The 23364-nt window shown below is 44.4% G+C and overlaps 1 protein-coding gene across 1 annotated transcript; it reads right to left on the bottom strand.

Annotated features, from left to right (window-relative positions):
* Positions 1–3832: 3832 nt before the first annotated feature.
* LOC126267617 (uncharacterized) lies at positions 3833–17036 on the bottom strand. The gene is made up of 2 exons (XM_049972916.1): positions 16926–17036; positions 3833–4237 (listed from the first exon to the last, which is right to left on the bottom strand). Exons 1-2 carry the CDS (start codon positions 17034–17036, stop codon positions 3833–3835), a joined length of 516 nt encoding a protein of 171 aa, XP_049828873.1.
* Positions 17037–23364: the final 6328 nt, after the last annotated feature.

Genomic DNA, 23364 nt, shown 5'->3' with positions numbered 1-23364 from the left:
GGTCATCTCGGACCAATAAAAAGCGCCTATACTACGATAGCGGCGTACGGTTAATCTCCAGCCCTGGAGGTAGCCCCACAGCACGAAACGTGCACGTTACGTATGTTAAAAGTGTAACACAAGAAGATGAATATTACATTTTTTTTCTCTTGAGGCAACGTAACTGAAGGCTCGCGTCCATCCGGTATTCCAGAATGAGAGCACTTAGCGACTTTCACAAAACTTTGCACGTAATTTAAAACCTTTACGAAAGTTTCTCTGGCTGAAACCCCACAAGGAAGTATGAAAGGAAAAACGTTTCTCGCATTCTACATTTTCGCTGTTCCTGCAGTAAAACTTCAGCAGCAGTGATGACGTTTAATTAATTACTTCTTTAGTACAGGCACTATTGCTCTATTCACAACACATGTTGCACATATACCACTGAATACAACTTCAAAATTATTTCATTCTACGACACATAGTTCAGAAGATATGACGTCATAGAAATGCGCGAAAAACTAGGTTCTGCTTAAAATTGCGCTGAGTAGAAGTTCAACATCAGACGAATCGTTTTAATTTATTGCTACTTTATTACTACTAACCCTTTTCGCAACACCTTTGCAGACAGTATAGACGCATACCACTGAAAGTGTCAGGAAAATTATATCATGACGTCATAGACACTCAGATGCGCGAAATCTTGGTTTTGCTTAAAAATGATACATAAATTACTCAGATTATATCCACCCAGTGTTTCATAATGAGAGCACTTGCAACTTGCAACGTTTCGTGCATAATTTCAAAACTTTTAAACTTTTCCTCGCTTACATGCTTAACGTCAAATATTTAACACATTAAGTTATTCGTAATGAGAGGTTTGACGCTGTTTTATACATGGGACATCGACTCTTTAAAGAATCTGGGGTAGTGTCACTTGCAAGTATCCATCAAGAAGGCATATAAGGTGAGATGGCGCTACAGACTTAAGTTGTACATTGTTCATTGTTTTGAAGCCGGCTTCACTACGTTAGTTTGTCCAAAACACTAGCGTAGGCTTGCTTCTTGTTCTTAGTTTCTGACGTGTGCATTCAAGAGCTGTTTTAAATAGTGTTCTTTTGTTAGTAATATAACATGACGAAGGCGTTCTCGGTCGATTTTATGCCTGTTTGATCCGGTAGGAAGACGCATTTCGCGTTGTTAATGTAACTTTTTTGTGATAGGTTTCGAATAACCAAGAAGAGAAGTATGTGATACAAAAAGACTGCTTTCATAATCCAACATTTTTCTTAATACGGATTGACGAAACTGATGGTCGGTTAGTGTTCTCTTCTCGAATGTGGTGAGAACATATTTTGCCATCTTTGGTTGGTTTACAGTCTTTCCTTCACGCATTGTTCACAAGAAAGAATTTCGAGCTGGAGTGATAGGAAATCTAAGTGATAGAAACAAATTCACTACAATAAAATTAAACTGCAAAACTAAAATTTGCGGATATAAATGAAAATATTGCTTGAACGAGTCCACTTGTGAACGAAACGTGATTCCTCTACACTTCAGAATATAATGAGGACAACTTGTACAATTGTAAATAATATAAGCTGGCATTCTTTATTAAAAATCTTCCACATAAAGGTAAACCCGGATTTCCACAGGCATGAGTTTCCTGCACGTGCATCCCCCAATAACTAGGCTTACATACACGTCAGCGTTTTCTCACATCGAAGCTGGAAATGCAATGTACTAAAATTTCAAGATAGCGACAATTATGGTCGAAGGGCTTATAGTGACGTTGATTAACAAGAACCGGACACACAAATGTTGAGTATGGAAATGGACATCTCGCAGGAATCATCTGGGAGCATCCAGTACTCAATTACGCGAATTACCTTCCGAGGGCGACGTTTCCTTCGAAAATCGTTTTAGGATTAGTAAAATCAGTTTTGAAATGTCTTTGAACCATATTTCTGACTTGGTGCAAAAGTTAATACTCGTATCTAAGATGACATTCCAGCTCTCATTAAATTACACGTAACATTGAAAAATCTGGCAACTGTAGTCACTGCAATATATGTATCGCATTCCTAAGAGCACTGTTTTTAAATTTTGTATGTTACCAACAACACGCTGAAGATATATCAGAAAGGAAGCTATTTCTCTCAACAGTTCAGCTTTGTTTTTATTTTCTGGGTTATTCTTATAGGTCAGTGGTGCTGTAAGTATTCGTTTGTTTGGCCAGTGCAGTACTTAATTTCGTAACTAAACTTTGTACTACTGTGCAGAAGAGTTACTACTCAGTGATAGCGCCAATACGAACACTACTATATTTGCGTGGATTTTTAATGAGGGTCAAGAACAGTTCTGAATCTCTAAAGCGCAAATACATTTCCATTATATCGTAATATTTACACTTAATGCCTACAGCGAAAAGTTATCGTCATTATACTGAAATAAAAAAATACCTTCAAAGTAGTGAGTGCTCTGCTGTAATGAGAGCTTCAGCAAGGGTTACACTCTCAGTTATAACATTTTTTAAGCCTTTAGGTTGAGTAATTCTGTTACAAATAAGTAATTATAAAGATTAGTTGTCGCACTTTTTAAGAACAATTTATTACTTAAGAACTTTATTTATTTAATTAGTCGAAGACTAAGCCTATTACTCTGGCATGAGACTAACTTTTCATTTAAACAAACACAAAAATATAGACCAGTGCTGTCCACAGAACTAGAGTGAAACGACAGCAGATCTACGTACAGGGAGCTGCTGAAACGTAGGTAATCGTCAGGAAAGCGCCATGGTGCAACAAAGTAGAACGGGTTTCAACATTCTTAACTTACGCATAAGTTGCAATGATAGTGTACAAGTTGAATGTTTGCACATGGGAGCTGACTTACGGGAGTGTAACAAGTTCATGTCTGAGGAAATCCGGCTTAGTGTTTAGCCCTACTAAGATGGCGGAAGTGGGCTCCAAGTCCGCGATGTCATGACCTGCATGGTATCCACGGTCTAAGAGCCACAGCCAGGCTGTAGAGGTAGCGCGGACGCTTCGTGCAGCTGGCAGGCGGGCGAGCGCCGGCGTGCCGCGCACGTGCGTGGCGCTCGCCAGATCGATAGCGCGCGTGACCGAGCGACCTGCAGACAGCCCAGCCTAGGCGCAGCGCGCCGTACGCCTGCCGTTTGTCTTGTTGTTTCGTGACTGGTGCTTGGTGCCTGATACTCGGTGCCTGGTGCTTGGAGCTTGCTGCCTCCTGCTTGGTGGCTGGTGCTGGGTGCCTAGTGCATGGTGCCTAGCGTCTAGTGCACAGTGCCTTGTTCCTTGTGCTTGGTGCCTGGTGCTTGGTGCCTGGTGCTCAGTACCTGTTGCTTGCTGTGTAGTGCTTGGTACCTGGTGCTCAGTACCTGGTGCATGTTGCATAGTGTTGGTGCCTGGTGCTCAGTGCCTAGTGCATGGTGCCTGGTGCCTGGCAGCTGGTGCACGGTGTCTTGTTCTAGTTGCTTGATGCCTGGTGCTCAGTGTCTAGAGCATGGTGCCTGGTGCCTGGCAGCTGGTGCACGGTGCCTTGTTCTTGGTGCTTGATGCCTGGTGCACAGTGCCTGGTGCTCGGTACCTGGTGCTTGCTGTGTAGTTCTTGGTGCCTGGTGCTCAGTGCCTAGTTCATGGTGCCTGGTACCTGGCAGCTGGTGCACAGTCTCCTGTTCTTGGGGTTTGGTGCCTGGTGCTTGGTGCCTGGTGCTCAGTACCTGGTGCTTCCTGCATAGTGATGGTGCCTGGTGCTCAGTGCCTAGTGCATGGTGCCTGGTGCCTGGCAGCTGGTGCATGGTGTCTTGTTCTAGTTGCTTGATGCCTGGTGCTCAGTGCCTAGAGCATGGTGCCTGGTGCCTGGCAACTGGTGCACAGTGCCTTGTTTTTGGTGCTTGATGCCTGGTGCACAGTGCCTGGTGCTCGGTACTTGGTGCTTGCTGTGTAGTGCTTGGTGCCTGGTGCTCAGTGCCCAGTTCATGGTGCCTGGTGCCTGGCGGCTGGTGCACAGTCTCTTGTTCTTGGTACTTGGTGCCTGGTGCTTGGTGCCTGGTGCTCAGTACCTGGTGTTTGCTGCATAGTGATGGTGCCTGGTGCTCAGTGCCCAGTGCATGGTGCCTGGTCCCTGGCAGCTGGTGCACAATGCCTTGTTCTTGGTGCTTGGTGCCTGGTGCATGGTGCCTGGTGCTTGGTACCTGGTGCTTGCTGTGTAGTGCTTGGTGCCTGGTGCTCAGTGCCTAGATCATGGTGCCTTGTGCCTGGCAGCTGGCGGAAGGAAAGGCATGTGCTGGACCTCACTCTATTGCTTGAATTTTAGGAAAGACTGTTTCACCTGTAAAGGAGACCGCATGTAGGACGCTGGTGCGACCTATTCTTCATACTGCTCGAGTTTTTGGGATCCATACCATGCCAGATTGAAAGAAGACATCGAAGCAATACAGGTGGACTGCTAGATTTGTTACTGGTAGGTTCGAACAATACGTAACTGTTACGCAGATGCTTCAGGAACTCAAGTGGGAATCGTTGGAGGGAAGACGACGTTTTTTTTCGAGATACAGTATTGAGGGAGAACCGGCATTTGAAGCTGACTGCAGAACGATTGTGTTGCAGCCAACATACATAGCGCATGTTAGGGCTCATACGGAGTTATATACACTCCTGGAAATGGAAAAAAAGAACACATTGACACCGGTGTGTCAGACCCACCATAATTGCTCCGGACACCGCGAGAGGGCTGTACAAGCAATGATCACACGTACGCCACAGCGGACACACCAGGAACCGCGGTGTTGGCCGTCGAATGGCGCTAGCTGCGCAGCATTTGTGCACCGCCGCCATCAGTGTCAGCCAGTTTGCCGTGGCATACGGAGCTCCATCGCACTTTTTAACACTGGTAGCATGCCGCGACAGCGTGGACGTGAACCGTATGTGCAGTTGACGGACTTCGAGCGAGGGCGTATAGTGGGCATGCGGGAGGCCGGGTGGACGTACCGCCGAATTGCTCAACACGTGGGGCGTGAGGTCTCCACAGTACATCGATGTTGTCGCCAGTGGTCGGCGGAAGGTGCACGTGCCCGTCGACCTGGGACCGGACCGCAGCGACGCACGGATGCACGCCAAGACCGTAGGATCCTACGCAGTGCCGTAGGGGACCGTACCGCCACTTCCCAGCAAATTAGGGACACTGTTGCTCCTGGGGTATCGGCGAGGACCATTCGCAACCGTCTCCATGAAGCTGGGCTACGGTCCCGCACACCGTTAGGCCGTCATCCGCTCACGCCCCAACATCGTGCAGCCCGCCTCCAGTGGTGTCGCGACAGGCGTGAATGGAGGAACGAACGAAGACGTGTCGTCTTCAGCGATGAGAGTCGCTTCTGCCTTGGTGCCAATGATGGTCGTATGCGTGTTTGGCGCCGTGCAGGTGAGCGCCACAATCAGGACTGCAAACGTGTGAGGCACACAGGGCCAACACCCGGCATCATGGTGTGGGGAGCGATCTCCTACACTGGCCGTACACCTCTGGTGATCGTCGAGGGGACACTGAATAGTGCACGGTACATCCAAACCGTCATCGAACCCATCGTTCTACCATTCCTAGACCGGCAAGGGAACTTGCTGTTCCAACAGGACAATGCACGTCCGCGTGTATCCGTGCCACCCAACGTGCTCTAGAAGGTGTAAGTCAACTACTCTGGTCAGCAAGATCTCCGGATCTGTCCCCCATTGAGCATGTTTGGGACTAGATGAAGCGTCGTATCACGCGGTCTGTACGTCCAGCACGAACGCTGGTCCAACTGAGGCGCCAGGTGGAAATGGCATGGCAAGCCGTCCACAGGACTACATCCAGCATCTCTACGATCGTCTCCATGGGAGAATAGCAGCCTGCATCGCTGCGAAAGGTGGATATACACTGTACTAGTGCCGACATTGTGCATGCTCTGTTGCCTGTGTCTATGTGCCTGTGGTTCTGTGAGTGTGATCATGTGATGTATCTGACCCCAGAAATGTGTCAATAAAGTTTCCCCTTCCTGGGACAATGAATTCACGGTGTTCTTATTTCAATTTCCAGGAGTGTAGACAGACGACGTGGACCACAAATGGGGAAATCCACTTGCATCTTACATAAATGAATGTGACAAAAGGGAGTTACTTCGGGCCTGGTTCTTCGGAAAGAGCACCTCGGACTAGGCGAAGCTGTCGCGTGTTACTGTTGGGAACACCTGAAGTGGACTGAGGATGCAAGGCTCGTTTCGGTGCAGAGCTGGGTAGTGGAGGTGGGTGCGATGAGGCAGCGAGCCATTGGCAGCTCAAATACAGAAGTTCAGAGCTGAGCGAACTATATTAAAATCGTGCAGCTACAATTATGGAATCTCGGCTTAATGATAACCGGCCACTCAGCGTGGCTATTGTGGCCCGCTGCGATACGAACAGCTTTGCTCACTCTAGCATCAACTGATACAGCACGTTTTATGTGCTTCCCACTTCACGGCGGTCTGCGTGAGAAACCAGCAGGGCGGACGGAACTAGACACGAACTCTTCTAGCACTTAATAAAGGCAAGGCCTCCGGTGCGGATTGTATACCACTCGGTGGCTGTCAGGATATGCCGATAAAACAGCTCCCTATTTCCAGAATGAGATTTTCACTCTGCAGCGGAGTGTGCGCCGATATGAAACTTCCTGGCATATTAAAACTGGGAGACTCGGACTAGGGACCTTTCCCTTTCGCGGGTGAGTGCTCTAACGTCTGAGCTGCCCAAGAACGACTCAGGCCCCGACCTCACAGCTTCACTTCTGCCAATATCTCGTCTCCTACCTTCCAAACTTCACAGAAGCTCTCCTGTTGTGTGGCTTCGGCCTCCCGTCGGGTAGACCATTCGCCTGGTGCAAGTCTTTCGAGTTGATGCCACTTTGGCGACTTGCGTGTCGATGGGTATGAAATAATGATGATAAGGACAACACCCAGTCCCTGAGAGGAGAAAAATCTCCGACCCAGTCGGTAATCGAACCCGGGCCGTTAGGTATGACATTCCGTCGCGCTGACCACACTGCCACCAGGGGCGGACTGAAGCTTTCCTGCGAGTTCAAGTCTCGGTCCGGCACACAGTTTTAATGTGCCAGGAAGTTTCATTTCAGAGCACACTCTGCTGCAGAGTGAAAATCTTTCTGGAAACATTCTCCAGGCTGTGGTTAAGTCATATCTCCGTAATATCCTTTCTTCCAGGAGTGCTAGTTCTGCAAGTTTCGCAGGAGAGCTTCTGTGAAGTTTGGAAGGTAGGAGACGAGGCGCTGGCAGAAGTGAAGCTGTGAGGACGGCCCGTGAGTCGTGTTTGGGTAGCTCAGATGGTAGAGCACTTTCCCGCGAAAGGCAAAGGTCCCGAGTCTCGGTCCGGCACAAAGTTTTAATCTGCCAGGATGTTTCAGCTCCATACTTAGCAATCATATGTAGCCGATGCGCTTTGGAAGATCCGTATGTAAAGACTGGATAGTTCCGCAAGTTACACCAATATCCAATAAAGCAAAAAGGAGTAATGCAGTGAATTACATACCCGTATCGCTAAAGTCGATTTGCAGTAGGATTTTGGAACATAAACTATATTCGAACATTTTATCAAGAAGAAAACTATTTATTGACAAACATCCAACACGGATTCAGGAAATATCTTTGCTGTAATAAAGGACTAGCTCTTCTTTATTCTCATGAAGTACTGCATGATATTGTTGGGGGATGTCAAATTAATTCCATATTTCTAGGTTTCCAGGAGGACTTTGTCACCGTATGTCACAAGAGACTTCTAATCAAACTGCTTGCGTGTGGACTATCTTCTCAGTTGTACTACTGGATTCGTGATTTCCTATCAAAATGGTCACAGTTCGTAGTAATTGACGGGAAGTCAACGACTGAAACAGAACTAATACCTGGTATTCATCAAGGAAGTGTTAAAGGGCGTCTTCTTCTCCTATTCTACGTAAACGATTTAGGAGACAATCTGAGAAGCACTCTTAGATTGTTTACAGGTGATGCTGTCATTTACCGTCTTATAAAGTCTCCAGATGACCAAAGCAAATTGCAAAACGATTTAAACCAGATCTCTGTATGATGCGAAAAGTGGCAATTGGCTCTAATGGGGAACATGCACATGAGTACCAAAGGGAGGTCACACAAATCTAAAGGCTGGAGATTCAGTTACATACTTAGGGACTGCAGTTACGAATAACTTAAGTTGGAACGATAGCACAAATATGTCCTGCCCAAAGCAAACCAAAGACTACGATTTATTGGCAGAATACTGAAACGTGCAACAGGTCTACTAAAGTGACTGCCTGCTTGTTCTCTCTCTTCTGGAGTACCGCCGTGCGGTGTGCGGCCCGCATCAGATGAGACTGACGGGGGACATCGAAAAAGTTCGAAGAAGAGCAGCACGTTTTGTACTATGGCGAAATACGTAAGACAGTGCTGCTGATATGATACGTAGTAGTAAGTATTGAAACAAAGGCGATTTTCGTTGTGGCAGGATCTTCTCGTGAAATTTCAGTCACCAACTTTCTCTTCAGAGTGTGAAAATATTTTTTTGGCTCCCATCTATTTACAGAGGAATGATTATAACAATAAAATAAGAGAAATCAGATCCCACATCAGAGAGATTTAAGTGTTCGTTTTCCCGGGCGCTCTTCGAATGTGGAACGGTAGGGAAATAGCTTGCAACTGGTTCAATGAACCCTCTTCCAAGCACTTGACTGTGAATTGCATAGTAATCATGTCACGGTGGTTATAATTAACCACTGGTCATAATGGGGGACAAGGAAGGAGCCTCCTAGAAGATTATACATTTACAGTCGGGCGTCCTCTGGGCAACGGCAGATCCTTCCACACACTGAGCTACGTCTAAAACGACATGTATTCAGAATCTAAAACGAAGAAAAGGCCCTTTTCAGAGCCATGTTTGACAGTCATATCTCTCAACATCGAGGGCATATCATCTGAAAAAGAAGAACTTATATCGAACACATGTAAACTTCATTCCTGCGACGTCCTGTGCCTCCAGGAGACACATAGAGGGCCATCACATCGCTGTCCAAATATTCCTGGGATGACCTTGGTGAAGGAGTGCTCTCACGACCAATATGGAAGTGCTCTGTTTATTCGGCCTGAAATCAAAGTATCCAACATTCACGTTTACACCGTTAACAACACGGAAATCATTTCTGTTACTATCGGAAGCAGCATTACGGTGTCATCAATACATAAACCACCGGTGGAAAGGTTTACTTTCAGCCAACGTGTCTGTCACCCACAGCTAATAATGGGAGACTTTAACTGTCACAATAAAGTGTGGGGCTATCAAGACATAAATGAGGATGGATAACTACTGGAAAGCTGGGCAGAAGAACACGAGCTGAATCTCATCCATGATTAGAAACAGCCTGTGTCATTCAACAGTGCAAGATGGAAGAGAGGGTATAACCCAGACCTCATATTTGTTTCCAAAACCTTGTCCGGGTCATGCAACAAATTCGTTCTCAACCCTATCCCAAAGACCCAACACAGACGAATCATGCTAAAGTTTAGACCAGTAATACTATCACAAAAAGCACCCTTTAAATACGTTTAACTTCAAAAGGACCAACTGGAAAAAATTTGCGGACACTTTAGACTTGGAAATCGTAAATTTACTATCAAACACTGAAAACTACGGAAAGTTCGTCCAAGCTGTTAAAAGATCAGCAAGACTCAGCATACCTCGAGACTGCAGAACACTCTACATTCCTGGAGTTTCCAACGACATGAAACAAATATATAACGAATACCTGGAGCAGTACAGCATGGACCCTTTCAGTGAAGAAACCATAAAACTTGGGGATGAGCTAATTGAAACTATAAGCAAAGACAGAGTCCTGGAAACATACGTTGGAGAGTCTTGACATGAAGCACAGTAGCAGAAGAGTTTGGAACCTCATAAAACGATTGTCCAGCGACCCGGCAGCCCCCAAGGATCAGGTTTCCGTAACAGCTAATCAAATCGCACATCAGCTCCTTTTGAATGGTAAACCAACCAGGAACAGTAAGACTGCCACCTCACATAAGAGGCCACAAGTGACTGAAATACCACCTGAGCCATACTTAACTTCAACAGAACTGGAAGCTGCTATCAGTTCCTTGAAACCCAGGAAGGCCGCGGGTCCCGATGACGTCATTAATGAAATTATACAGAATAAGCTATGGTTGAAGGCCAAGGTAGTAGCTATCCCAAAGCCAGGTAAACCAAGAGATGATGCTAAGAACTATCGTCCAATATCGCTGCTGTGCTGCCCTTTCAAGCTATATGAACGTCTTATCTTGAATAAAATAGCACCACAACTAGAAAGGCAAATCATTCCACAACAAGCAGAATTCAGACCAGGTAAATCTTGCACTGGCCAGGTCCTCTGCCTAACAATACATAGAGGACGGTTTTGAGAAGGGAGAAAAAACTGGCGTGGTGTTTGTCGACTTATCAGCAGCTTATGACACGATAAACCACAAAATTAGCCTGGGAAAAATTTTCAAAATGATGGGAAACTACCACCTTACTGAAGTTGTGAGATCACTGATCTCCAACAGAAGATACTATGTAGAATTTCAAGAACAAAGAAGTCGCTGGAGGAACCAGAAGAACGGGCTCCCACAAGGTAATGTTTTGTCCCCCCGTACTGTTTAATCTGTATACAAATGACCAACCAGTTGGACCGACGACAACAAGCTTTATCTATGCTGATGGTGTAGCCATTGCATGCCAGTCTAGATCAATCAAACAGATTGAAAGAAACCTAACAGATGCCTTACAAGTACTAACTGAATATTATAACAGGAACCAGCTTCGACCTAATCCAGCAAAGACGCAGACTTGTTTATTTCATCTAAACAACAAGGAAGCAAACAGGGAATTACAATTGGAATGGAACTCAGTTAAACTTCAACACTGTCCAAACCCAGTTTATCTTGGAGTCACGTTAGATCGAACATTGTCTTACAAGAAACACGTAGAAAAAACTAGAGCGAAAGTCAACACACGGAACGGCATAATCCGTAAACTTATCAACTCACACTGGGGAGCAAACCCTGAAATTCTCCGTGCATCATCCCTGGCATTGTGCTTTGCTCCAGCTGAACATGCATGCCCCGTATGGAGAAGATCGACAGATGCTCAGAAGCTAGACGCAGCACTGAATGACTCATGTCGATTAATCACGGGATGCCTGAAGCCTTTATATGTGTTCTGGAATAGCCCCCCCCTCCCCCCCCCCCCCCCCCAGATCAGACGGCAAACGTTGGCGATGGCCGAACGATGCAGGCAGTGCGAAGATAGAAGACATCCCCTGTACGCACATCAGTCAGCGGAGGCAAGACTTAAATCTAGGAAAGACTTCATAAAAGTTGAACGTCCACTAACCGAAAGAAAGTCAGTCTACAACTAGAGAATCAATGTGCAAACAGAAATTGGATAAAGGCAGTCTGAAAATTGGAACATTAAAGAAAAACTTCCTGCTGGATCACAATTGGAATGGAGAGTCTGGAAGAGCCTAAATAGACTTAGATATCAAATGGGAAGATCACAGGATAACCTGATCAAGTGGGGATACGCCGAAGAAGAGCCCTGCCAATGTGAAGGAAAACAAACCATGACACACCTACTGACCTGTTCATCTTTGCTCTCCCCATGCACTTTCCAAGACCTGTGGTTGGCCAACGACGCTGCAGTGAAGTGTGCCGAACACTGGAGAGAGATATGAGCCTTGCTTTAGACAATAATGACGACTTACAATATGTGAAGATCATGAATGTATAACTATCATTTACTTGTGTTTGTAATCTAGTATATATAGCGTATTAATGAATTACAGATGTAGCTCAGACACGATTAAATAAAACTGGTCAGAATGACGTGAAATTACAACGGAATATTATTGGAGAAGGAGGAAACTTATGGCAGAAGAAAAATAGATAGTTACAAAATGTAGCAATAGGTAGTGCTGTAAGCATCATAATTTAATCGTGGTCGACTACAAATGACAAATGAATCATACAACGATGCCTAAGATCTACGTTTGACGTTAAACATACTGTACTACTCAGTGTGCATGGCTGTACAGGTGTGATGCTGTTAGTTGTGTAAGTCCACAGGTGTGATACTGTTAGTTAAGTAAGTCAATCCACCATGGGAAGGTCATATTACGTCGGATGGGAAAAGTCGATTTTTAACTGTCGTGAGACCAAAAACCGCAAAAAAGCATCGCTTGCATCGATTTTTAATTGTCCTGAGGCCAAAAACCACAGAAAAAGTATCAATCACATCGGGTTTTAATTGCTCTGAGACCAAAAACCACATAAAAGCATCAATTAAAATCTAATCGGAGTATTAATTTCCGTGTGACTGGCGCAAAATATGTTCAATATTCTGTCCATCGTTTTCTGCAACAAGTTGAAATCGAGAAACAGCATGTACCGCAACTGATCGGAGCGTTTCCAGGGTCACTTTCAGAATGTGTTGCGCAATGCGCCCCTTCATTACAGCTAAGTTTGCAATCGGAACACTGAACACAACATCTTTCAGATAGCTCCACAGCTAGAATTCACACAGACTAAGATCAGGTGATCGGGACGGCCAGGCTGCAGGGAAATGGCAGCTGATAATTGTAGCACTTCCGAAATGGCACTTCAGCAGCTGCTTAACTGGATTTGAAGTGTGCGGAGGTGCGCCATATTGCACAAAAATGATCCCATCCACGCTGCCGGAGAGCGGGAATGACGTGGTTGTGCAAAAGGCACTCATAGCGCTTACCAGTGACGGTAAAGGTAAGAAGACAGGAAGCACCTGTATATTCGAAAAATTATCGGCTTATGATAAATGGTGCCGCAAACCCGCACCGCACAGTGATCTTTTAAGGATGAAGTGGTACTGACCTGCGAGCGGATATTCCGTTGCCCATCTACTGTGTATTGGCATATCCTGTCAGATGGAAGTGGGCTTCGTCTGTACACTAAAGCCGGCCAGAGTGGCCGAGCAGTTCTAGGCGCTAAGGTCTGGGACCGCGCGACCGCTACGGTCGCAGCTTCGAATCCTGCCTCAGGCATGGAGGTTTCTGATGTCCTTAGGTTAGTTAGGTTTAAATAGTTCCAAGTTCTACTGTCCACTTCCATGCCAGAAAGAAATTCTAAAGTAAAGGTCTCTCTTGCTGGCAGGTCAAAAAGGAAGCAACTCGTACACAAGGGTAATTTTGAATGAAACTCAAAGAAGGATGTTTCGTAGGATTTTAGGCACCGTGCTCACGAGTATGTCCAACATTCGGGCAATTCTCCGTGCACTTCACCTTTGCACACCACCACCCGTCTACTCCTGCACTGCTGATGCCACTGCTTCCACTGACATCGACTCACTTCGTTTTCTCTCTCTACCAGGTTGCACACTAAAATAACCCGTATTTTTAATTTGAAATTCCGAATCATTTTCTCCAGATTCACGACAGCCATTGGATCAACACCTTATTTCAAGCCCTTCAGTGTCCGGAACTTCTGCGGATGTATTGGATGCATGGCTCCGTTGCGGGAACTGGATCTTACGTGTGGCTGAAAAAATGGTGGTAATAACATTTGGATTGTACTGAAGATCTTTCGCCTGAGAGAAAGAAAGAGTGTGACTGCTATTTCTGTAACACTTGTGTGGCACTGTTGTGGAAGTGGTCTCCAGATTAAACAGTAGTCAACATTTGTTGTAACGTACGTGGTCACGTTAGTCATAATAGTGAATACAGGGTGTTTAAAAAATGACCGGTATATTTGAAACGGCAATAAAAACCAAACGAGCAGCGATAGAAATACACCGTTTGCTGCAATATGCTTAGGACAACAGTACATTTTCAGGCGGACAAACTTTCGAAATTACAGTAGTTACAATTTTCAACAACAGATGGCGCTGCAAGTGATGTGAAAGATATAGAAGACAACGCAGTCTGTGGGTGCGCCATTCTGTACGTCGTCTTTCTGCTGTAAGCGTGTGCTGTTCACAACGTGCAAGTGTGCTCTGGACTACATGGTTTATTCCTTAGAACAGAGGATTTTTCTGGTGTTGGATTTCCACCACCTAGAACACAGAGTTGTTGCAACAAGACGAAGTTTTCAACGGAGGTTTAATGTAACCAAAGGACCGAAAAGCGATACAATAAAGGATCTGTTTGAAAAATTTCAACGGACTGGGAACGTGATGGATGAACGTGCTGGAAAGGTAGGGCGACCGCGTACGGCAACCACAGAGGGCAACGCGGAGCTTGTGCAGCAGGTGATCCAACAGCGGCCTCCGGTTTCCGTTCGCCGTGTTGCAGCTGCGGTCCAAATGACGCCAACGTCCACGTGTCGTCTCATGCGCCAGAGTTTACACCTCTATCCATACAAAATTGAAACGCGGCAACCCCTCAGCGCCGCTACCATTGCTGCACGAGAGACATTCGCTAACGATATAGTGCACAGGATTGATGACGGCGATATGCATGTGGGCAGCATTTGGTTTACTGACGAAGCTTATTTTTACCTGGACGGCTTCGTCAATAAACAGAACTGGCGCATATGGGGAACGGAAAAGCCCCATGTTGCAGTCCCATCGTCCCTGCATCCTCAAAAAGTACTGGTTTGGGCCGCCATTTCTTCCAAAGGAATGATTGCCCCATTTTTCAGATCCGAAACGATTACTGCATCACGCTATCTGGACACTCTTCGTGAATTTGTGGCGGTACAAATTGCCTTAGACGACACTGCGAACACCTCGTGGGTTATGCAAGATGGTGCCCGGCCACATCGCACGGCCGACGTCTTTAATTTCCTGAATGAATATTTCGATGATCGTGTGATTGCTTTGGGCTATCCGAAACATACAGGAGGTGGCGTGGATTGGCCTCCCTATTCGCCAGACATGAACCCGTGTGACTTCTTTCTGTGGGGACACTTGAAAGACCAGGTGTACCGCCAGAATCCAGAAACAATTGAACAGCTGAAGCAGTACATCTCATCTGCATGTGAAGCCATTCCGCCAGACACGTTGTCAAAGGTTTCGGGTAATTACATTCAGAGACTACGCCATATTATTGCTACGCATGGTGGATATGTGGAAAATATCGTACTATAGTGTTTCCCAGACCGCAGCGCCATCTGTTGTTGACAATTGTAACTACTGTAATTTCGAAAGTTTGTCTGCCTGAAAATGTACTGTTGTCCCAAGCATATTGCAACAAACGGTGTATTTCTATCGCTGCTCTTTTAGTTAGTATTGCCGTTTCAAATATACCGGTCATTTTTGCAACACCCTGTATATATATATCGGTATTGAAGGTTTTGTCGCAAAATTAATACAACAGGACTACACAATATGCTACTGGCAAGGTGGGGTTTACCTCTAATACATTTATACAGATGTTTTAAACGTAATTATTACTCTATGTCTGGAGATTACTTTATGTCGTATAAAATGTTTGTCCAAAGCAAGTACAAAAATCTTTCGATTTCATAAACACTTCTCTATTAGCGCTTGGTGTATGAGATGAAACTGTCGTATTTTTATAGACATCTGTATCACTGGTAAAGATTTATTGACGTGATCCCAGAGAAAGTAAAAACTACCGTCTAAAGTTTTATTCAATGTAAAAGCGGAGTCTAGATTGTTGCCATATGTAGAGCCATGTCTGCGTACATCACGTCTTTTTGATAATGACTCGCCCAACTTTTGTTTGCTTTTGGAATAAGGCTTTGTTTTTAGCATAAAATGGAAATAAAATAAATGTGGATCACTGAGGAGGATCCCTTAGTGATTCACTCACGTATTAAACATTCCTGTGATAGCTCTGGGTGTTTTCTTTTGCCGCTGCAATACGGCTAGTGTGCAGCAGAGTTTCCACAGAGACACAATTGTTCCTAATTTGTGAAAGATGAAACCGATTGTAATGGCTTCCTATAATACCGGCTGTGTGCCTACCACGTCAATTTGAAATCTAGATGTATTACTAACCGTCTCATTGAGCATACTTATTAATTCCGGTACTGGGTTTTTGATGGAAAATGTGAACAGAATCAGCTTAAATGTTATTTAAAATACAGACATCATAATAAATGAAAAGCACCAGTTTTCTTTTGTTCTAGAATAAAAGCAAAAACTGGTGTTTTTCATTTATTATAACGTTGTTCTACCAAGAACCAACGGAAGATTCTGTTAACATTACATAGACGACATGAAAAAAAATTAAGAGTACATGTTATCCCTGCTGTCTTTCCCATCTTAATTATGGCGTCATATTCTGGGGTAATTTGTCAGCAGCTAAGGACGCTTTCGGAAAAAAGGTCATTAGACTCATAAAACATATAAAGCTAGAGTAGAAACTCCTGTGAGGCCCTATTTAAGAGTTTAGGTATTCTACCTTTACTGTGTATTTACATCACGGAGACTCGTTTTTTGAAACTAACGAAATGGGCAAGGAACAGCAGACTATTTAAAAGCTGACATCATCATAACAATATTATTGTTGTTATGACTTTCAGCTCGAAGACTTGTTGATGCAGCTTTCCACACTACTCTAACCTGTGCAAGCCTCTTCATCTCCGAATAACTACCGCAACTACATCATTTTGAACCTGATTACTACATTCATCTCTTTGATAGCACAAAATATATAAAAAATAAATATATTCCTGCTGCAAATATAAAACTACAGAAACAAAAATAATAACAAAGGAAGACAGCGAATTGAGAATAAGCAAGCGATAGGGGAGTAGGCAAGCATAACACGGCTGTAGCAGCTACTTTCAGAGTGGTAGAACACGCGCAACCGGGTGTCCTCGGCATCCGGGCGAGTGTGGTGACTTGATGATAGTTTCCCGTCCGAAACGTCACAGAACACCGGCGTTTCACTGGCATGAGATCCTCCCCACCAGTGGTGGGCACCATGTCCAGGAACGCCGTCTTAGTAGCAGCAGATGATCTGACGGTGGTTGCGTGCTGCCTCCTGTTCTGTATCTGCATCTACGTCCATACTCTACAAGTTACCTTACAAGTTACCTTACAAATTACCTTACAAGTTACCTTACAATTTACCTTACAAGTTACCTTACTTTGTGTACCACTGTCACTGTTTGCATACGGAAGAACGATTGCCTGTAAGCCACCATGTGGTCTTTAATCAAATGGTTCAAATGGCTCTGAACACTATGGGACTTAAGTTCTGAGGTCATCAGTCCCACAAAACTTAGAACTACTTAAACCTAACTAACCTGAGGACATCACACACATCCATGCTCGAGGCCGGATTCCAACATATGGTCTTTAATCTCTGTAACTTTTTCTTTATGGCCTTTGCGCGAAATACATAGAAGAAGCAATATATTGCTTCTAGGAGCTGTAACGTTCCCTGGCAGCACACACACTATTAATAAAGTGAAATGACATTTAATTGTACTATGTACGTCACTATGAAGCAATTCGAATGTACTGTAATTGTTTAACAAAAAATGTTATTTAATTCTGTGTAAAGGACGTTGGTTATTATTGTAATATTTTCTGTAATAATATTCTCGATGTATTTACGATTGTAATATTTCTATACTCATAATGTAATTGCGAAATATGCTAATATCTGCGATAAAAAAAGTGAAATATAGCCACAGAAGAAAATAATGTTGTAAGATTACAAAGAGATATTCAAAATCAGCAGTAGTATAAAAAGCACTATATAATGTGCATTCTTTGTCGTCTTCCTCTAGAGCTGAGAGAGGAACCTGTGACGTAATATTATATGAATGAGTAGACTTCGTTTGTCTGTATCTATCTTTAGCCGCCATTAGAGGAGAAATTATCAAGGTGTGTAATTTTCATTATTGTTATGGTCTAAATAGATTATGATTTATCAAAATTGTGTATTACTAATGTAAATTAGCTTGCCAATGTCATCTATAGTATTTCTTTAAAGAATTTTCAGCACTTTTAGCGATTATCATTGGTGTTGCTGGGCTGTGCCGCGACCGAACGATTTGCAGCGGCGGCACATTTAAAAAATTGTTCCACCATAAAATTAACCAAACCCGTAAATCGGGAGCAGGTAAAAGTAGCAGTGAATTACGAGATATTTTTATTTTTCAGCGATCCTGAGGCTGACTGAATTTATTACTGGTTTTACATTTCTGCATTCAAGGCGGATAATTAACGTTGAAGTTGTTAATCTGTTGGTTCTTTCCATTTCTAAAGCAAATAACGTAAACGTATAGTGAAGTGTGTTTTGTCAATGATAATTAAACGTTCAGGTCGGCTTGTCAATATTTAACCATTTTATGCTAACAGAGACAGTCTTGTGTTCCATAGCTAACGCCGGGAAAGAATTCAGTAAATATTTAAAAACCCACTGCACCTAGAAAATGTGTGACAAGGCCGAAATACGTAAAAAAATTAATTTAAATAAGTTTCAGATCATATAACTAATGGGGAGGTATTGAATAGGATTGGGGAGCAGAGTGTGGCACAACTTGACTAGAAGAAGGGATCGGTTGGTAGAACATGTTCTGAGGCATCAAGGGATCACCAATTTAGTATTGGAGGGCAGCGTGGAGGGTAAAAATCGTAGAGGGAGGCCAAGAGATGAATACACCAAGCAGATTCAGAAGGATGTAGGTTGCAGTAGGTACTGGGAGATGAAGAAGCTTGCACATGATAGAGTAGCATGGAGAGCTGCATCAAACCAGTCTCAGGACTGAAGACCACAACAACAACAAGTTTCAGATAAATGTTATTAATCAGTTGGTTTGAATTTATCAGCATGAAAGGGTTGCTAAGGTTCAAGTAATTTTAAATGTGCTTAATTCTGTCTAAATGAATTTTTATTACCACACGGAAATAAGGGGTTCTACAACAAAGTTGGTACTGAAAGAGTAAATAACATAAATATTTAAAGCCATTTCTTCCCCCCATTTTTTCATCAATTCATTGACATTTTTACATAATAAATAATCCTAATTTTTTTCTCGTTAAAGAGCGTAAGCTCTCGGCACTCTAACAGCAGGCCATGCTGTGATGTAGAACGCTCCTTTTGCACCGTCTGCCACTGGAATTGGCTGAGCATCTCTGTGACGCTTTCGCTCTTACTAAATGAACCTGTAACGAAATGAGTGGCTCTTCTCTGGACTTTCTCTATTTTGTCCATCAATGGCATCTGAAACGGATCCCACAATGACCAGAAATATTCAAGTATTGGCCGAACCAGTGTTTTGCAAACTACTGCCTCTGTTGACGGACCATGTTTCCTGAGGATTCTCTCAATGAATCACAGTCTGGTACCATTTTTATCTGTCATCGTTTTTAAGTGGTCGTTCCACGTGAAAGTGCTCTGTACGCGTACTCCCACCTACTTTAATGAAGTAGCTAATTACAGTGATTCTCTTGCAATTGTATAATCACACACTGAAAGGTCTTTATGTCTACGTATTCGCAATAAACAAAATTTGTTTATGTTGAGGGTTAGTCGCACTGCCTGCACCAAGCTTCGATCCCCTGCATCTCGCTACAATTTTCTAGCGTTGCGACTTACGTGTATAGAACAGCATTATCCACGAAGAGCTTCATGGAACATCCGACGTCATTTACTACGGCATGTACACCGAAGAGCCAAAGGAACTGGCACACCTGCCTAATATCGTGTAGGGTCCCCGTGTGAACGCAGAAGTGCCGCAACACGACGTGGCATGGACTCAGACTAATGTCTGAAGTAGTGCTGGAGGGAACTGACACCATGTATACTGGAGGGCTGTCCATAAATCCGTAAGAGTACGAGGGGGTGGAGATCTGTTCAGAACAGCATGTTACAAGGGATCCCAGATAGGCTCAATACCGTTCATGTCTCGCGAGTTTGGTGACAGCGGAAGTGTTTAAACTCAGAAGAGTGTTCCTGGAGCCACTCTGTAGCAGTTCTGGACTGTTGGGGTGCCGCATTGCCCTGGTGGAATTGCCCAAGTCCGCCGGAATGCTCAGTGGACATGAATGGATGCAGGTGATCAGACACGATGCCTACGTACACGTCACCTGTCACAGTCGTAGCTAGAAGTATCAGGGGTCCCATATCACTGCACACGCTCCACACCATTACAGAACATCCGTCAGCTTGAACGGCCCCATGCTGACAGTCCCCGTGCACGTCCATCAGTTAGATACAACCTGAAGCGAGATTCGTGAGACCAGGCAACATGTTTCCAGTGATTAGCTGTCCGATGTCGCTGATGACGGGCCCATACGAGGCGTAAAGCTTTATGTCGGACTGTCAACAATGTTACACGAGTGGGTCTTCAGCTTAGAAAGCCCATATCGATGATGTTTCGTTGAATGGTTCGCACGCTGACATTAGTTGAAGGCCCAGCATTGAAATCTGCACCAATTTGCGGAAGGGTTGCACTTTTGCCACGTTTAACTATTCTCTTCAGTCGTCTTTGGTCCTCTTCTTGCAGGATCCTTTTCCAGCTGCAGCGATGATGTTTTAGCGGATTCTTGATATTCACAGTACACTCGTGAAATGGTCGTACGGGGAATCCCCACTTCATCACTACCTCGGATTGCTGTCTCCCATTGCTCGTGCGCTGACAATAACTCCACGCTCGAACTCACTTATATTTCGATAACCTGCCATTGTAGCAGCAGTAACCGCTCTGACAACTGCGCCAGACACTTGTCTTCGATAGGCGTTGCCGACAGCAGTTGCCTGTTTACATATCTCTGTATTTGAATACGCATGCCAATACCAGTTCCTTTGGCACTTCAGTGTACATTTCAGTAGCGTTCAGAATTTCATTCCTTTTGACATGGCTTCAGTCAGCTTCCTGTCCCTAGTACAGGGTGGAAGAGAGGATACATATATTTTCTAAGCCGCTAGTTCTCGGAGTCGTAAAGGGGGTGTTGACCTTGAGCGACTGTTGGGAGGCCAGCTCAGACAATGAAGTTTCAGTCGTTATGGGGCGTTGGAGCGTAGAGCATCTTGTCCGCGTGGTCGCGCAGTTCTTTAGAAATAATGGTTGTGTGGTCACCGTCAAAAGTTTAATTTCGGACGTCGAGATGGAGTCCTAGATCGAAACACTGTACTCCGCCGAGTTTCAGCGTTTAGGAGTACTGGATCTGTGATGAAAAAGAAACCACCTGGTCTTCCTCATCTAGTTCGAACTCCGGTAAACGTAGACATAGTAAGGACGCCAGTTTATGCTAGTCCGAAACGATATGGTAGGCGACAGGTTGTATCGATTGTATCGAAGGATATGTCACTTCGTTCACTGCACCCCCTCTTACATGATGATCTGAAATTTCACCTGTACAACATAGCGATTGTCCAGTAGCTAAGACAAACGTATTTTGTGCAGTGTAGAGATTTTTTTTGTAATGGACGTTATTCTTACAGAAGATGCAGCCAGTATTCATGAATGATAGAGCCCATTTTCATCTAGAAGGTTATGTTAATGTACAAAGTAGTCTGTACTGGAACTCAAAGAACCCTCAAAAACTACACCAACTCTCCACAGCTCAAAAGTAACAGTGTGGTGTGGTATCTCCAAGATAGGGGTTGTCGGTTGGACCTAAATTTTTGGAAGAGAGAGGAACTGAAGTTATTGTAACATCAGAGCGCTACATCGAAATGGTAAACAACTTTCTTCATGCAGAACTTAAAAGGCGTTGAGTGAACATGAGAGAAATCCAACAGGATGGTGCCGCAGCTAACATGGCAAGAGCATCTATGGGAGTGGGTCAACACATGTTCTCAGGTATGTCATTTCATGATACAGTAGTGTTCTGTGGTCACACACTCACCTTCTTGTTGCGGGGTATTTGAAATAAAGAGTTTACTTGAACAAGCTCTGCACAATCGATGACCTCAAGATTTACATTTGTCAGGAAACTGATACTGTACAAAATGAAATGTTGGAGAGAGCCATGCAAACTTTCAACAGAAGATCCAAATATGTGTCCAGCAAGGACGTCTTCTTAACGACGTTAGTTTCTGAACTTAATGAAGGTATGTAGATTTCAAAACTGCAATAATGCAAACATAAAACCAGGTTTCAGTGAATCGTTAGTGAAGGACATGCATTTCCTCTACTCCTATGTAGGCATTGTGGTTGTTTATAAACGAGACTAGTTCCAGGATTTTTCCAATGGCGCTCTTGCAGTTAACTAATACGATATTGAAGTTCTCTTTTCTGTTCTAACAGATACTGCCCTGCCTGGACTCAGAATACATCTTTTTGGGCCAGTGGAGGGATTCCTCTATCTTAAAAAACCCAAAGGTACACGCCACACGTACTGCACTACCCTAGTAGTCGCTTCCTGCGTGTAGTGCAAGCCTGACCAGTAAGGGGATCGCGCATTCCTCCATCCTATTGCAGAGGCCGAGAAAACTGCATCGAAGATCGACACAGACTCATCTGAACCTCTGGATTAACTCACCCACTTGGCAGCCAGAGGACAGCAATCGATTCTTGGAACGATGCTACAAAACGACAGCTCTGCTTCCACCTCTCGAGCGAGGCTAACTGTCTTCATCAAATCAGCCAGCAGCCTGTAGGAACCGATGATGGACTCTGGACCCATGCGACGACGATGTGCCCGGTGTTGCCCTCGCGTCCTGGTGGGTACTAACGGACTGATCTTGCTTCTGCTAAAATGGGAGGGTGTGTGTATACCCTTCTGGTCCTAGGAATCACGTTTATTACTACAATAAGGAGATGGTCGCATCCAGATATGCTGGCATCCAGGAGAACAGCTTCTGGAAAACGCACAGCACAATGGGCACATGTTCTTGCGCACAGTATTATGCCTTGAGGAACAATGATTGGCTTCTATGGGACCTATTCTAGTAATCGAATGCTCCATCGCAGTTGAGGACTACGTGAATGTTGCTGTGGATCCCCTGCATGCCTTCGTGATTGATGTCACAGATGGCAACGACATCTTTCAGCAGGATAACCATACATGTCACAAAATCAGAATGGTGTTGCAGTGATTTGAGGAGTAATTGTCGTGAATTCACGCTGATGTCTTGCCGACCAAAGTGACCTGATTTGAATCTGATGGAACGCATTGAGGACGCTATAGGGTGCTAGCTCCGCAATCACAAATCATCGGCCTAATTTACGGGTAATACGTGACCTGTGCATGGTTCCCTTGAATCAAATACCTCCGGAAATGTAACAAGGACTTTTGGGATCCTTGCCACCCATAATCGCTGTTGTATGGCGCTGCTAACGTGGACCAACACGATATTAAGCAGATGGTCACAAAGTTTGGGCTGATTAGTATGTAAAAGACAAACATCAGTGCCGATAGTACATCA

This window comes from Schistocerca gregaria, chromosome 4 (genome assembly GCF_023897955.1).
Source record: "Schistocerca gregaria isolate iqSchGreg1 chromosome 4, iqSchGreg1.2, whole genome shotgun sequence".
In the NCBI taxonomy this organism is placed as follows: Eukaryota; Metazoa; Arthropoda; class Insecta; order Orthoptera; family Acrididae; genus Schistocerca; species Schistocerca gregaria.
The sequence above is the reverse complement of the archived record's forward strand: the minus strand, read 5'-3'. Positions and strand labels throughout refer to the sequence as shown.

Excerpts from the sequence above, each read along its gene's own strand:
- LOC126267617 (XM_049972916.1), bottom strand. The coding sequence starts at position 17,036 with ATGCAGATACAGAACAGGAGGCAGCACGCAACCACCGTCAGATCATCT. Across the intron at positions 4,238-16,925 it reads GTGGGGAGGATCTCATGCCA|GCACTGAGCACCAGGCACCA; the intron begins GTGAAACGCCGG and ends ACCATGATCTAG.